At 36.4% G+C, this 15,872-nt stretch overlaps 1 protein-coding gene across 1 annotated transcript in view; it reads left to right on the top strand.

Annotated features, from left to right (window-relative positions):
* The window catches only part of LOC127879316 (intermembrane lipid transfer protein VPS13B-like), a 104,220-nt gene extending 88,599 nt beyond the window's left edge, over nt 1-15,621 (top strand). Inside the window, exons 47-55 of the mRNA XM_052426085.1 lie at nt 208-823; nt 2,296-3,573; nt 3,899-4,075; nt 4,932-5,102; nt 7,139-7,333; nt 9,340-9,442; nt 9,603-9,723; nt 10,325-10,453; nt 10,733-15,621. Coding sequence (XP_052282045.1) covers nt 208-823; nt 2,296-3,573; nt 3,899-4,075; nt 4,932-5,102; nt 7,139-7,333; nt 9,340-9,442; nt 9,603-9,723; nt 10,325-10,453; nt 10,733-11,155 — 3,213 coding nt within the window. The 3' untranslated portion in view covers nt 11,156-15,621. The remainder of the gene's footprint in view (nt 1-207; nt 824-2,295; nt 3,574-3,898; nt 4,076-4,931; nt 5,103-7,138; nt 7,334-9,339; nt 9,443-9,602; nt 9,724-10,324; nt 10,454-10,732) is intronic.
* Nucleotides 15,622-15,872: the final 251 nt, after the last annotated feature.

Genomic DNA, 15,872 nt, shown 5'->3' with positions numbered 1-15,872 from the left:
TAGTCATAATATTTTAAGGGCAATGAAAGGAACTGTTTATGTATAATATGTCCAATAAATTAATGGTTCACATTTTTAAATTACATTGAAGTGCTCTTTGACATAAATATGAGCCTGTTAAGACGTTAATGTTTGTTTATTTCTTCAAGCCTCATGTATTCTATTGTAAGCTATAGTTGATGCTTAATCATACTATCCTTACCTTAGGTTCAGCCATCAGCATCTGTGAGCAACATAGTTCCCAGCCATATTGGTTGCCATAGAGACAAAAGTGACCTTGCCCCCGTGACTTTTCATCCCTTGGCAATGCTGTTTAGCAACGATAAGAAGGCAGATATAGACAGCAGCACCAAATTTGTAAACTATTTGTCAATTGCTCATGTGCAATCTATTTATTCAAGTCAAACATTAAAACATATTCTACATTTTGACTGGTCATATCCTGTAAGATTGTCAGCCAATGAGAGTGGAGTTAGAATGACTCTGTCTTTGGTTGTTAAAAAATCAAATTTAAACAGTGTTCAGTCCTGTCATCAAAATGATACAGGTGAAAAAAACTTTGGAGCAGATGCAACGAACAGTTCAGACCAGGGTTTGATAAAATTTGAAAATGTGATTGATCAACCAAGTGGGAACACTAATGTTGAGTGTGTTACTGAAGAGGAAATTGTAAATATAGAGGCGTTGTGTGTGACTGCCCAAGAAGAACGCGGGGTTACGTATCTGACTGTTAAAATAGATAATGCCCCTACTTGCTTCATTCAGAACCACTGCAACTTCCCACTCTACATTGGCCAGGCCATGATGAACTTGACCCTGAAAGGTAATAATTTATTCTTATAAGTGTTAATATTAAACATGTTCAATGTTGCTTGATTGAATTGAAAGTTGATTTCATATTCAGACACTCTGAACTAATTTCGTAGGAAGAAATAGTACCGTAATTACTCTATGTTTTGCCGAAACTTAAAAATAATATTTTTTTCCTGTCCGAAAACTTAGATACAAAAAATATTCACAAAATACAGGTGTCCAAAAATTAAGAGTCGAAAATAGCGTCAATTGTATCAACAACTACCGGTAATAGCACGAGCTTGTAAAATACCATGCTGTATAGTATAAATTACAGTTATATATGTTTATACTGCATTTTAAATTATTTTAAATGCTTAATTTATTTGACAGAAAGTTCTACAAGGTTGTACTTTGACCAACGAGTTCAAAGATGAGCATGTGATGTACCAATACTCGCTAGTATGAACCTGTAATTAATGCAATAAAAAAAGCAAACTATGAACTTTTTGTTTGTTCATTTCTGATAGTTGTTGCCTAACACCTTCCACTGTTCATAAAACTTGCAATAGGGTGCATCACACTTTGAAGCGTTTAGTATTTGTCACAGTTATTTTACTGAGAGGGGTAGTACCATTGCGGTACTGTTAATTGGCACTACCCCTGGTAATTGTTATAACGCATGTGCCATCGGGCGAAACCATTGTTTAATACCGGTATACAAGGTTATTTACCCAATAATGCAAATGTAATGGTCCGTTGCCCTCAGGCATGCACCTGCCATGTTTTATGATGTTAATCTGGTTGTAAAACCTCATGATCGAAGTGTCATTATATATCGAAAACAGGACCGAAATTTGGTAAAATAGCGCTATAAAATATACTGTCCGAAAACTTAGAGACATTAATTATGAACGAAAACTCGTGTGTCCGAAAATTATCAGTCACAAAAATTATTTTTTTTGCTAAAAAAGGGGGTGTCCGAAAACATAGAGTAATTATGGTAATTGGTGTCTTTTGAAAGGTCTTGAGAATGCTTCTTGAGTATGGATCCAAAAGGGGACCTCAAGTGTTCGCAAGGTTGACTATGTACATCTCTTTACTTGTTGTTTACATGTATGTTACAGCTTGAAGTGGATAATTATACTTAAATTTTGAAAGGATTATTTCATTCAAAGAGGCCAAATGAACTTGATTATTTACCTGGGTAATGGAAAGATATGCCTTTAATCATAGGCAATCATAATCAATTTAATAGAAGTTGATATATAATAGAATAGTCTATTATTGTTTTAAGAATAACACAAAATAGAAACAATCTTAAAAGCATGAACAATATATATTGTTATATACATAATAACAATATCAACAAAATGACATAATTCTAAAAGTTTGGAAAAGCAGCTTTGAACTTAATCCAACATTGTATTGTACCCTGAATTCTGATTTGTTAATATGTTTCTGTATGTTTTATCATCATGGTTTATGATGTTTACATTTCAGGGACCACAGTGCAAGAGGAGACTGAGCTTGTTGACATTCTGCCCTGCATTCCTGTTGGGGGAAGTCGATACTACACACCCCCTTTTCTAAACACAACATTCCCTCAAATATTGGACAACAGAGTCATTCCAAAACTGCACATATCTGGCAAGATGCCAAGTTCAATGGACCAATCAGACTTAAGCAATTTGAAATGGAGCGATCCAATAGATTTGCTTGTTGCTGCAGATAATTTTGTCTCTATACCAGGACTGGCGGATGTAAAAGTACATGTCATTAAGGTTGCGATGGTAACAAATGTAACAATTTCTCCGATAAGTAAGGCTGATGTTTCTGCTAAGGAGATAAGAAGTCGGCTAAAGGGGAAAGAGCGAACTATTACTGTAACACCTCAGATTAAATTTAATGAGGAAAGTACTCCCAAGGAAGCTGCGTTGGAAGTATCAAGAGCTACTGACTCAAAGAAAACAGAATCTTCTAAACCAAAATCATCTCTTTTGAAAATTTCAGTGGGTGTTTTAGCTAAACATGTGTCCATTGTTATGTTAGATGAAGTCTCTTCTGCCACATTAAAGCAGGAATTGATATGTTTTACGTTGGATGACCTATTCATTGCGACCTACCCAGCTAGTGACCTTTTGGAGATGCCGAATTACCATAGAAACTGCATAGTGATGAGTTGTGGAAATGTGCAGTTGGACAACCAGAAATATCAAACTGAAAACTTTGATTTCCCAGTAGTTTTGGTCAGAAAAGATTTTGATAAACCCTGGAAAGGGTGTGATGTTGAACATCTTACACAGTTAAATGTGCTTGAAAAGCAGGCTGTTTTGAAATCCAGTAGTATAATGCATATCCAGATAGTGTATGGCACTGTAAGTGGACGCAATTCTGTGATCGAAAAAATTGAATGCTCAATTAAGCCAGTGAATTGTTACATTGACGACAAGTTTGTGCTCCACTGCATAAAGCAAGTTGGCACTTTCTTGCCTGTACCATTATCAATACCTGAACCATTACCAATGACAACTCTCAAACTCCCTAAAAGCGTGAAAACTGTAGCTCAATCACTCAGCTCTCCAGTGCAAATAGGCCACCTCCTGATTCATCCAGTCTCCGCAATGTTCAGTGTTCATGCTTCCATGAAGCTGTTCATAGCATCGGACGAGACACCACTGCAGTTTGGCAAGTTTGAGAAGTTAGACCTCAGCACCACAAGTTACCAGCTGACCAGGGCACTAGCCATGCATTATGCATTTGGTGCATTGTTTAGAGCTGGTATGTGTCTGAATAATGCTAGTGTACATGTAACACGTAAAATCTTTATTTTCAGAATATTCATTTTTTTTTACAAATTGTAAAGTTTTTGATACTGTTAAACATTAATATGGACAATATAAACAGTAGTTACAAAAATGAAACCCAATAATTCCAGTTTAAATTCTAGAAATGTTACAGAGACTTAAATGTGAATCGGTCATTTCCATAGAAGTATTTGTCTAGATCATACACTTTTTATGTGTGTCTGGATATGCCCTGAAAATTGTGTCAGTTCCCAGTATGAAGTTAGTTTCCATGATAGGACTTTGGTTGCTATTGACAGGTGCTGTGGTTGGTTCTCTGGAGATATTAGGTAACCCTACTGGCCTGGTGAGAAGTATTGGAACCGGTGTAGCTGATTTCTTCAGGATGCCCTATAGGGGCCTCACAAAGGGGCCGGGGGCATTTGTTGTGGGGGTTTCCCAGGGCACATCATCCATGGTGAAACACGTGACCGCAGGTAAGAGGAATGGAAACATAATATATGATTGATTGTCTTTTGATGGTAGCATGAAAGACTTGGTAACACAATTTATGAAAAGGATTTTCTTTATTTATTTGATATCAATTTGCCATTTTGCGCTCTGTTATTTTATTTCCGGAGACTATGGCAATAATTGTTTTATTGAAAAAAGCCCATAAACACTCGAAATAAACGAATATTTGGTACAATATTTAGAGAAATAAAGTTAACACATACACGAATCAATGTTCCTTTTAGCAGTAGCCAAAATTTCAATGCTGGATGTGGTCTGGTAACATATTTAACGCAATACAAAATTGTTGTTTTTGTTTTTTTTGTCAATATTCCATGTGAATTTTCGGCTACGATATCCCAAATATTTAGGAGCGACCACAAGTATGACCTCAGGCAGCTTTAAAAGCACGTCGTAGTTCTCATGAATACGTCGTTCTTCCGATGCTGCCCGAAGGGTCAAGGTCATTGTAGAAAAATATATAAAAAGGTTTCTGCTCAATAAATGGATTTGGATGAATATATTGATCTGTATTTTTTGGCCTATGTAGCTTAGATGCAGGCATTGCTATCAAATTAAATTAAATAAATTGCAAACAAGTTGAAAATCTTATTTCCTGGCATGGTCATATTTCTTGTTTTAATTTATAAATTGCCACCTTTAAGTTGACATAAACTATATAACTTACTACATGTTATTAACATCAAAATATCTTGTTGATCAATTATATATTAAGTGACTTACAGAAATTATGCATAATACTATCAAAGTGGAAGAAAGTGCTCAGTCTCGAACATCTAATATTTATGGTACTTCTTACAAATATATAATGTATTCAAGGCATGTTGAAGTCAGTGACCAACTTTGCTTCGAGTGTGTCACGTAACATGGACCGCCTGTCCCTTGACGGAGGCCACATCAGACGCCAGGAGGAGAGCAGACGACACCGGCCTGACGGGGTCTCAGAGGGTCTCAAACAGGGGCTCACAGGGCTTGGAATCAGTGTTCTGGGTAAGAGAGGCTCGTGGTTCTTTTTAGAAACCTTGAAAGGCGCCCAAATAAGGGCATGTGACAATGGACTCATCTGATATTTGCCACAAAAAGTGTTATGTCCTCACCAGCATTTTAAAATGAGAAATTTTACATTAATAAACAAGAGATGTGTTTGTCAGAAACACAATGCCCCCTTATTGCGCCGCTTTGATTTTTAGCTCGGCTGTTTTCGGAGAAAACCCAAGGTATTGTCATAGCCAGCTCGTCGTCCGCCGTAGGCGTAGTGCTAAAACCTTAACATTGGCTCTAAAATCAAAGTGCTTCCACCTACAACTTTGAAACTTCATATGTAGATGCACCTTGATGAGTTCTACATGCCACACCCATTTTTGGGTCACTAGGTCAAAGGTCAAGGTCACTGTGACCTCAAATATAAAACTTTAACATTGGCTCTAAAGTCAAAGTGCTTCCACCTACAACTTTGAAACTTCATATGTAGATGCACCTTGATGAGTTCTACACGCCACACTCTTTTTTGGGTCACAAGGTCAAGGTCACTGTGACCTCTAATATACAACTTAAACATAGGCTCTAAAATCAAAGTGCTTCCACCTACAACTTTGAAACTTCATATGTAGATACACCTTGATGAGCTCTACACGCCACACCCATTTTTGGGTCACTAGGTCAAAGGTCAAAGTCACTGTGACCTCTAAAAAAAAAAAAAAAATCTGACAAGCTTTCGCAGCCGAGCGTGGCACCCGTTATGCGGTGCTCTTGTTGTTTGGTCTTTGACCTTGAAGGATGACCTTGACCTTTCACCACTCAAAATGTGCAGCTCCATGAGATACACATGCATGCCAAATATCAAGTTGCTATCATCAATATTGCAAAAGTTAAATTTTTGGGACACACACAATGACTGATCTCGAATACAATGATCTTTGACCTTGAAGGTGTACCTTGACCTTTCAGCACTAAAAATGTGCAGCTGCACGAGAAGTAAGTAAGAGATTGAATTGAGAAATGAATTTTTTTAAATTATTATTTTGACCTTTTACCTTGAAGGATGACCTTGACCTTTCACCACTCAAAATGTGCAGCTCCACGAAATACACCTGCATGCCAAATATGAAGTTGCTGTGTTCAATATAAAAAAGTTATAATAAAACTTAAACGATGGTTAAAGTTATAGGAAAGAAAAATACAATGATATTTGACCTTTGACCTTGAAGGTTGACCTTGACCTTTCACCACTAATAATATGTAGCTGCATGAGAAGTAAGTAAGAGATTGAATGGAGAAATGAATTTTTTTTTTTTACCTTTGACCTTGAAGGATGACCTTGACCTTTCACCACTTCAAATGTGCAGCTCCACGAGATACACGCATGCCAAATATGAAGATGTTGTGTTCAATATTAAAAAAGTCATGATAAAACTTTAACAAAGGTTAAAGTTTTAGGAAAGAAAAATACAATGATATTTGACCTTTGACCTTGAAGGATGACCATTGACCTTGACTTTTCACCACTCAAAATGAGCAGGTACATAAGATACACATGCATGGTAAATATCAAGTTGGTATGTTCAATATTGCAAAAGTTATCAAACTTCAACCAAGGTTAAAGTTTTGGGACAGAATGACAGACAGACAGACAGGACTAAAACAATATACCCCCGATCTATGGATCCAGGGGCATAAAAATGAGGTAATGTGACAATGGATCCATTCATATATCAATGGATTTTCTTGATTTGACATTCTGGTACTGAATATAACTAGCAATTCAACTTAGATTTGTTCATCTGGATTTGATTGTATTAAAACGATAGCCATACACTGGCCAAGAAAACAAGCATTGAATCAATGAATGTGATTAGATTTTTGAAACATTTCACTAAAGTGTTAAGTGAACTGTACATAGTAACTCAGGATTGCCCACTAAATTCTGTAATGTATACCTAATAGGGTGATTACTGGATACAACATTCATGTTATAAAAATTAAATTACAAATAAGTATATTTCTGTTCAACATTCTGTTGAGGACAGGTGCTGTAGCAGGGCTAGCAGACCACCCCATTCAGAGCCTTCTTAGCTCGGGTCAAGGTGACCAGGAAGGTGAAGGTCATCAGGGGTCAACTGCCACAGCAACTGGACTGGTGACAGGCATGGGCAAGGGGTTGGTGGGTGTGTTCACGAAGCCAATAGGTGGTGCGGCAGAGTTTGTGTCACAGACAGGCCAAGGTTGGTAATTTTTGGGTGAAAACAGAAAAACAAGTAATCACTGCTTGCCAATTAAAAGACTAATGAGAAGAACTTATTCAAAAAAAGTGACATCATAAAGATCAATCAGAGAATCTGAAAACAAAAATATTCTGTTTTAACATTAACACATGCCCTTAGAATGCCGGACAAAACCCCTCCCGGATAAAAACCCTCCCGTCAGTTTTATAGGGGCCGGACGAAAACCCTCCCATGAATAAACGGGGACGGACAAAAACCCTCCCATTAAAAAAACGGGTGAGGACAAAAACCCTCCCATTAAAAAAAGGGACCGGACAAAAACCCTCCCGTGAAATCTGAGCCACGAATTCAACTATCAACAATTATTTATGAATTTTTAATCCGAAATCGGTCATTTCCGAAATTTGTATTTGTTGTCGGTTATCCGAGATATTTTTTTTGTAATAGTGACTTCACTTCAGAAGGTAACATTACACTATATATTGACTAATTAAAATATTTCCGAATTGAAATGTTGTTATTTTACACCCATTTGACGTCAATTTTATATGTTTGAACTAAGATTTGTATTATAACTTAGTATGATAAGAACTACGATATTCACGATTACTTAGTATGAATAACAAGTAGGGTGTTTATATAAAATATCAAATTGTGCGCCGGCCAGTGCATTAAAAACATCAAAGTCGTGTTTCTTTTTAAGTCATCATCGCAAAAATAACAGAGGCGGACACAGGCTTCCCAAGACATTCTTTATTTCGTTTTATAACAAGTATTATGAAGTCTAGACAGTATAATGTTACATACATTGACAAATAAGAATAATCAATTGATAAACAAAAACCAAAACTGTAGACACTTGTGTGCCTTTACACAAACAAATTTGCAGATTCACAGTATGATATTTTGAACAAATGTCAGCATTTAGTGATTTTTTCGGATTAATGAATGCAACATTGTGTGAAGCAAATACATTTCATTTGTCGGCGTTTAATTGCTTTTAATTGATTCTGTGATTAAACTTCTTAAAAACTCAAAGTAGTTGCAGATTCACAGTTTTCTATTTTGAGTAAATTTTGCGGATTAGTGAATGCAACAATGTGTGAAGCAATTGCATTTGTCGGTGTTTAATTGCTTTCACGGGAGGGCTTTTGTCCGCAGTTGCAGATTCACAGTTTGCTATTTTGATACATATTATTGTATGCCATTAACTAGTTAATTGTTATGATTAGCTGATTAGTGGGCCTAAATAACTGAATCATTGACATATTTGACAATACAGTATGCTTTATATATTGTCTGCAAAAATGCAATTGAAAACGTTACAGTCAAAGCTAAATTAAATAAGTAATTAAGACAAATTAGTTACATGCTAACGAATTGTTAGTTGTTAACAGAATTTTACTTTCATTTTCGCAAAGTTTTCAGAAACTTTCCGGAAAGCACGTTTTTTGCATGAATGAGCATATGACGCGATTAATCGCTGCACTGTATCGTATTGCAATCAATCTAAATTTAAATCCACTCGTCTATAAATGGCCTCATTTTATGTTTTAATTGATGTTGTTATTATATTGGATTATCGGATATATATGCACATTAGAAAACGTTATGTTTACATTTAGTGGATACACATTTTCTTTCAATTTCATACCCCTGAAAACACAATACACACAATGGGTAATTTTATCGGATTAATGAATGCAACACTAAGTGCTTCTTTTACGGGAGGGTTTTTGTCCGGTCCCGTTTTTTTCACGGGAGTGTTTTTGTTCTCCCCCGTTTTTTTCATGGGAGGGTTTTTGTTAGCCCATGTTTATTCATGGGAGGGTTTTCGTCCGCCCTCTATGAAAATGACGGGAGGGTTTTTATCCGGGAGGGGTTTTGTCCGTATTCCATGCCCTTAAGATAAATTGTAATCTTTGCCATCTAAAGTATACATAAACACGACAATATTAATAATTATATACATTTTTTAACATAATGCAAGATCGTATGTTTGCCAGGTATTTTGCATGGCACAGGCCTATGTCGTCTCCCCACTGTCAGACATTCACCAGTGGAACATTGCCTTGAGGAGTCAGTGTGTGGGCAGGTCAAATACGCGCTGTAAGTTTAATGTAACAAGTTAACATTACATTTCTGATGAAATATTTCTCTCTTGTTGATAGCTTTTGGAAAAGGTACAGTGCTTAACACATCGTATTCGATACTTTCTATGTAGCAAATTACAAATAGCCTATGACACGTCTTAATGTTCTGTGCACAGGAAGTTGCTGCAGACTCTGCCCTCCAGTGACATCCTGTGCTGTGTGGAGGCGGGGCATGTGGACCTGACAGAGCGAGAGGTGCCTGTCACACTGGTCCTCACACCTGAGATACTCTTTGTGGTATGTACCATAAAAACCCACTCGTAAGTCAAGATTTTTTACCTTCAAAAATCTTTCATTAAAATTAGGGTCTCAACTTATGAGGTGCTTTATGAAAAAAATGAAATTCCAGAAAGATTGATCGTTGGGGCATCACCGTAATGGTTGTAGTTGATTATGTTGTAGAAAAGAACACAACACAAAATTTCGTCTTTTAACTGACACCAATTTATATAATAAGAGCTTAAAATCCCCTCTTGTTTTTATTTTGATAATTTAATCTAAAGTTACAGTACATGGGCTCGAGTGTACTGGTCTTAATGAATCTCCTGCAGGCAGGGGTATATTGGAATCACTCTGTTGGTCAGTTCATCAGTCTGTTTGCATTAAACATAGGTTTGTGGAGCATCCTTCCAGATTTGACATATTATTGATTTGAATTTTCATGCATGTCATCACCCTGAAGTGTCGACACACTTCCTCATCAGTTATCCACACTTTCTTGGGGTATTTTCCTTAAAAACTATATCTGGTGAAAAAAATGCGTCTGTGTTAGTAATGATTTTGCAAAAGCTAAAGTCTTTTATAAAAAACAAAACAAACAACTATTAATCTGCTGCAGATGAACCATGAAGAAGACAGTCAGCAGCAGTCATTCTCGCTGCTGGAGCTAGAGTGCGGTGTTACCCTCGGTGAACAGCCCACCCTTTCCATCATATGGAGGGACACCCAGGTCTACAAAGAGGACCAGGTAGGGCTTCAGGCATAATGCTTCGTAGGAGAAGTCTTGATTTAGGATTCTAACGACCTTTGTATGTAAAATCCTTAAATTTTAAGTTTTTCCCATCAAAAATTGATCTTCGTTAAAGTTGGTAAAGTTTGTATATTATTTGTATACTTTGGAACAAAAGACAAACCAATGATTAAGTTCTAATTCTTATTTGTTTATGATTCATGTATTATGTGGACACTATACAATTGTTGAAAAACTTACTAAAAAATGCATAATGCCAATGTGACAACATTGCAGGTTGGAATGTCGAATGCTGAAAGGGTTTCAGCCTTCATAGACAGTACAACCAAATACATGCAAGAACCTTTTAGACCTTTGGATGTGAATTATATGGACCTGTCTCTGCCCCTCCCAAACCATGCACAATCACAGATTATTGGCACATCTACACCTGAGCTCAGCGAGTCAACACAGTCGCCCAAAGTCTTTCCAAATTTGGCTGCAGATCAAGATTCCAAGGGGAGGCAATCTGGGTCCTACAATGGGGAAGGGAGACAACTCTCTGATTCTCAGTCAGACTCAAGCATTGAAAATACGGAATCCAACATGGCAACATTGCCCCAGTATGACTTTAAGATGAATGCTACGAAAATTGCTGCTTTCTTAGCAGTGTTCAATATTACAAAACAAAAGTTGCAAGGAAGTGGGTTTCGTGTGTAAAAGTTATATTTTATTCTTCAATTATTTTAGATGGCTTTGGTTGTTCATATTTCATGATTTCTGTGTTGAACATGATTTCACTTATTATGCAGGCTATTGTTATAAAGTGCATTAAATCATGAAATAAAAGTTTGGTTCATTGGGATTACAAGTGCTATTGATATTTATGTGGGACTTCTGATTCAAGTGTTTATTTTATATATATTAATGCTTATTTATTTATTGACATGTATTAAATATGTGTTTATACGGCGTCTTATATATAATGTAAATACACAAATTATTTTCTATTAATATTGATTTTATTGATCAATAAAAATCAATTTTGGGTTGTTTTCCATAGGATTATAAAACTATAAGGGTAAGAACATGAATCCGACTGACAAGGTGTTGTTCATTGACCAAGAAAGAATAATAGTACAAAAGCTGTCTTTATTCTATTATGATTTGATAAAAATGTATTTGATTGAGAACTATATTTTGCTATGGTGTATTTGGTTTCAGGACTTCTTTTACATTTTTAGCTCGCCTGATTGCTCAGGTGAGTTTTTGTGACCCGTCTTCGTCCGTAAACACTCTAGAGGCCACATTTTTTGTCCCATCATCATGAAACTTGGTCAGAAGCTTTGTCCCAATAAAATCTTGGTGGAGTTCGAAAATGGGTCATGCCTGGTCAAAAACTAGGTCAAAAAAAAGAAAAACCTTGTAAACACTGTAGAAGACACATTTCATGCCCAATCTTCACGTTACTCTGTCAAAATGTTTGTCTTAATGATATCTTAGTTAAGTTCAAAAGTGGTTCCGGTCTGTTGAAAAACATGGCCACCAGTGGGCGGGGCAGTTTTCCTTATTTGGCTATAGAGAAACCTTGTAAACACTCTGGAAGTCACGATTTTTGCCCAATCATCATGAAAGTTGGTCAAAACATTGGTTTTATTTATTTCTTGGACGAGTTCAAAAATGGTCCAGATCTGTGAAAAAACATGGCCGCCAGTGGGCGGGGCATTTTTCTCTATATGTATATAGTGAAAACATGTCAACACTAGAAGTCACATTTTTGGCCCAATTTTCATGAAATTTTGTCAGAACTTTTGTTCTCCTAGATACGTGAGTTAAGTTTGAAAATTGTTCGGTCTGTTGAAAAACATGGTTGCCAGGGGGATGGGGCAGTTTTCCTTATATTTATATTGTAAAAAGGCTTGCAAACAATCATGATTTAAGGTCATGTAACATGTGAGACAACTCTTCTAAATATTACATTTAAGTTTACAGTAGTTACTCCCCTTTGATTATTCATGTTTTCATAATAATACACTGTAGTTGTGTTTCATTTAAGTGTTAAATGTTATTCGAGGTTGGATGTTTTTATGCCCCCTTTCGAGGAAAAGGGGGCATATAATGATCGGACTGTCCGTCCGTCCATCCGTCCGTCCGTCTTTCCGTCACACTTTGCATTTGGGTTTCCAAAAATGCTCATAACTTCTATGTCCCTCGAGATATAAACTTCATATTTGGTATGCATGTGTATATAGACAAGACCTTTCCATACGCACAATTTTTTTAGCCCTGTGACCTTGACCTTGAAGTTAGGGTCCGCGTTTAGGTTTTGAAATCTGCGTTTAGGTTTCGAAAAATGCTAATAACTTCTATGTCCCTTGAGAAACATGTATAACCTTCATATTTGGTCTGCATGTGAATATGGACAAGGATTTTCCCTACGCTTAAAATTTTTTTTACCCCTGTGACCTTGACCTTGAACTTAGGGTCCGCGTTTAGTTTTTGAAATCTGCGTTTTATAGGTTTTAAAAAATGCTCATTACTTCTATGTCCCTTGAGATATAACCTTCATATTTGGTATGCATGTGTATATGGACAAGGCCTTTCCTTATGCACAAAATTTTTAACCCCTGTGACCTTGACCTTGAACTTAGGGTCCGCGTTAAGGTTTCAAAATCTGTGTTTAGGTTTCGAAAAATGCTCATAACTTCTATGTCACTTGAGATATAACCTTCATATTTGGTATGCATGTGTATATGGACAAGGCATTTCCATACGCACAAAGTTTTTTTCCCCTGTGACCTTGACCTAGAACTTAGGGTCTGCGTTTAGGTTTCGAAATCTGCGTTTAGGTTTTGATAAATGCTCATAACTTCTATGTCCCTTGAGATATAACCTTCATATTTGGTATGCCTGTGTATATGGACAAGGCCTTTCCATACGCACACAATTTTTTACCCCTGTGACCTTGACCTTGAACTTAGGGTCCGAGTTTAGGTTTCGAAATCTGCGTTTAGGTTTCGAAAAATGCTCATAACTTCTATGTCCCTTGAGATATAACCTTCATATTTGGTATGCATGTGTATATGGACAAGGCCTTTCCATATGCACACAGTTTTTTACCTCTGTGACCTTTACCTTGAAGTTAGGGTCCTCGTTAAGGTTTCGAAATCTGCATTTAGGTTTCAAAAAATGCTCATAACTTCTATGTCCCTTGAGATATAACCTTCATATTGGTATGCATGTTTATATGGACAAGGCCTTTCCATACGCACACAAATTTTGACCCCTTGACCTTGAACTTATGGTCCGCGTTTAGGTTTCGAAATCTGCGTTTAGGTTTTGAAAAATGCTCATTACTTCTATGTCCCTTTAGATATAACCTTCATATTTGGTATGCATGTGTATATGGACAAGGCCTTTCCATACGTTTCCATATGTTTCGAAAAATGCTATAACTTCTTTCAAAGCGTTTATAGGGTTCATATGTCATCCTATGGTGACAGCTCTTGTTTTTAGCTCACCTGATTGCTCAGGTGAGCTTTTGTGACTGGTCTTTGTCCGTCGTCCGTCCACATTTGTTCGTTAACATTCTAGAGGCCACATTTACTGTCCAATCTTCATGAAACTTGGTCAGAAGATTTGTCCCAATGATATCTCGATCGAGTTTGAAACTGGGTCATGCTGGGTCAAAAACTAGGTCACTAGGTCATAAAAAAAGAAAAAGCTTGTAAACACTGTACAAGTCACATTTAATGCCCTATCTTCATGTAACTTTGTCTTTATGTCTGTCTAAATGATATGTTGGTTGAGTTCAAAAGTGGTTCCGGTCCATTGAAAATGGTTGCCAGTGGGCGGGGCAGTTTTCCTTATATGGCTATAAAGAAACCTTGTAAACACTCGAGAATTCTCAATTTTTGCCCAATCATCATGAAAGTTAATCAAAACATTGCTTTTATTGATATGTAGAACGAGTTTGGAAATAGTCCAGATCGGTGAAAAAACATGACCGCCAGTGGGCAGGGCATTTTTCTCTATATGTATAAAGTGAAAACATGTGAACACTATAGAAGTCACATTTTTTGCCCAATTTTCATGAAATTTGGTCAGAACATTTGTTTCCTTGAAACGAGAGTTGAGAAATGGTTCCGGTCAGTTGAATAACATGGCTGCCAGGGGGGGGGGAGTTTTCTTTATATAGTAAAAAAAAAAAGCTTGTGAACACTAGAAGTCACATATTTTGCCCAATCATCATGAAACTTGGTGAATAGATTTGTTTTGTATATATCTCAGATGAGTTTGCAAATGGTCCCGATGGGTCAATAAACATGGCTGCCAGGGGGGTGGGGCAGTTTTCCTTATGTGACTATATAGAGAGAGACCTTGTGATCGAACACTATAGAAGTCACAAATTTATGCCTTATCATCGTGAAATTTAGTCAATACATTGGTTTTATTGATTTCTTGGACAAGTTGGAAAAAGGCTCAGATCGGTGAAACACACTTTTTAGCTCACCTGATTGCTCAGGTGAGGTTTTAGGATTGGTCTTTGTCCGCTGTCCGTCCGTCCACATTTGGTTTGTAAACACTCTAGCATTCACATATCTCAAGCATTCTTTATCAAAGTTGCTGAAGGATCTCAGCCAAGTTTGTAATGAGCAAAATCACATAATTAATGCCATAATTATTGCCCTTAGATTGTCCAAATTTTCATTATATTATACAAAATCCTTGTAAGCAAAGTTTGATGTTTGGTAAGGGGGGTCAACTCAAAATATAGGTCACCATTTCAAATCTTACAAAAAGAAAACCACTCTTTACGCAAGAGTTTTGGTTCAATAATGATGAAACTTGACCAGGTTGTTTGTCTGGTCAATATCTAGGTCAAGTTTGACATTAGGTAAAGATTGAATGAACCGACTCCTCTCAGGTGAGGGAACTAGGGCCATCTTGGCCCTCTTGTTTCGTATTTGATTTTTGTTAAGTAAAGATTCTGAAAGTTTTGTTGTTTTATATGTTTTCTTTCTTTAACACAAAAAGCAAGCTAATTTGAATGTTTACTCTGATATTAAATTATAAATGATGTGGTTATTATTATATTTTATTTGGGTTTATTATTTATAAATGGTTATTTTGATCCACAAATTTATAAAATGTTGAGAGAGATAAATAAAAGGTGTATAAATGTATGTATTTTGTTAAAGTTTTTACAGTATTTAATAATTGCTGGTCACTTTAGGGGTTCAGTTTAGATGTGACTATTATATGTGCTGATATAGCCTTTGAAATGTCTTTTGTTTTAGCCCAGAACTAGCTTAAAAATTAAATAAATCTTTTATGATTGGTGCGTTATGGGTTACAATGACAATATCAATGATTTCCTAAGAGGAACATCATTGTTTGAGGATCAATTAAAATCTACCTTGAATAGATTGTCATA

This window comes from Dreissena polymorpha, chromosome 4, assembly GCF_020536995.1.
Source record: "Dreissena polymorpha isolate Duluth1 chromosome 4, UMN_Dpol_1.0, whole genome shotgun sequence".
Classification (NCBI taxonomy): Eukaryota; Metazoa; Mollusca; class Bivalvia; order Myida; family Dreissenidae; genus Dreissena; species Dreissena polymorpha.
This window is presented reverse-complemented; position numbering and strand designations above follow the sequence as displayed.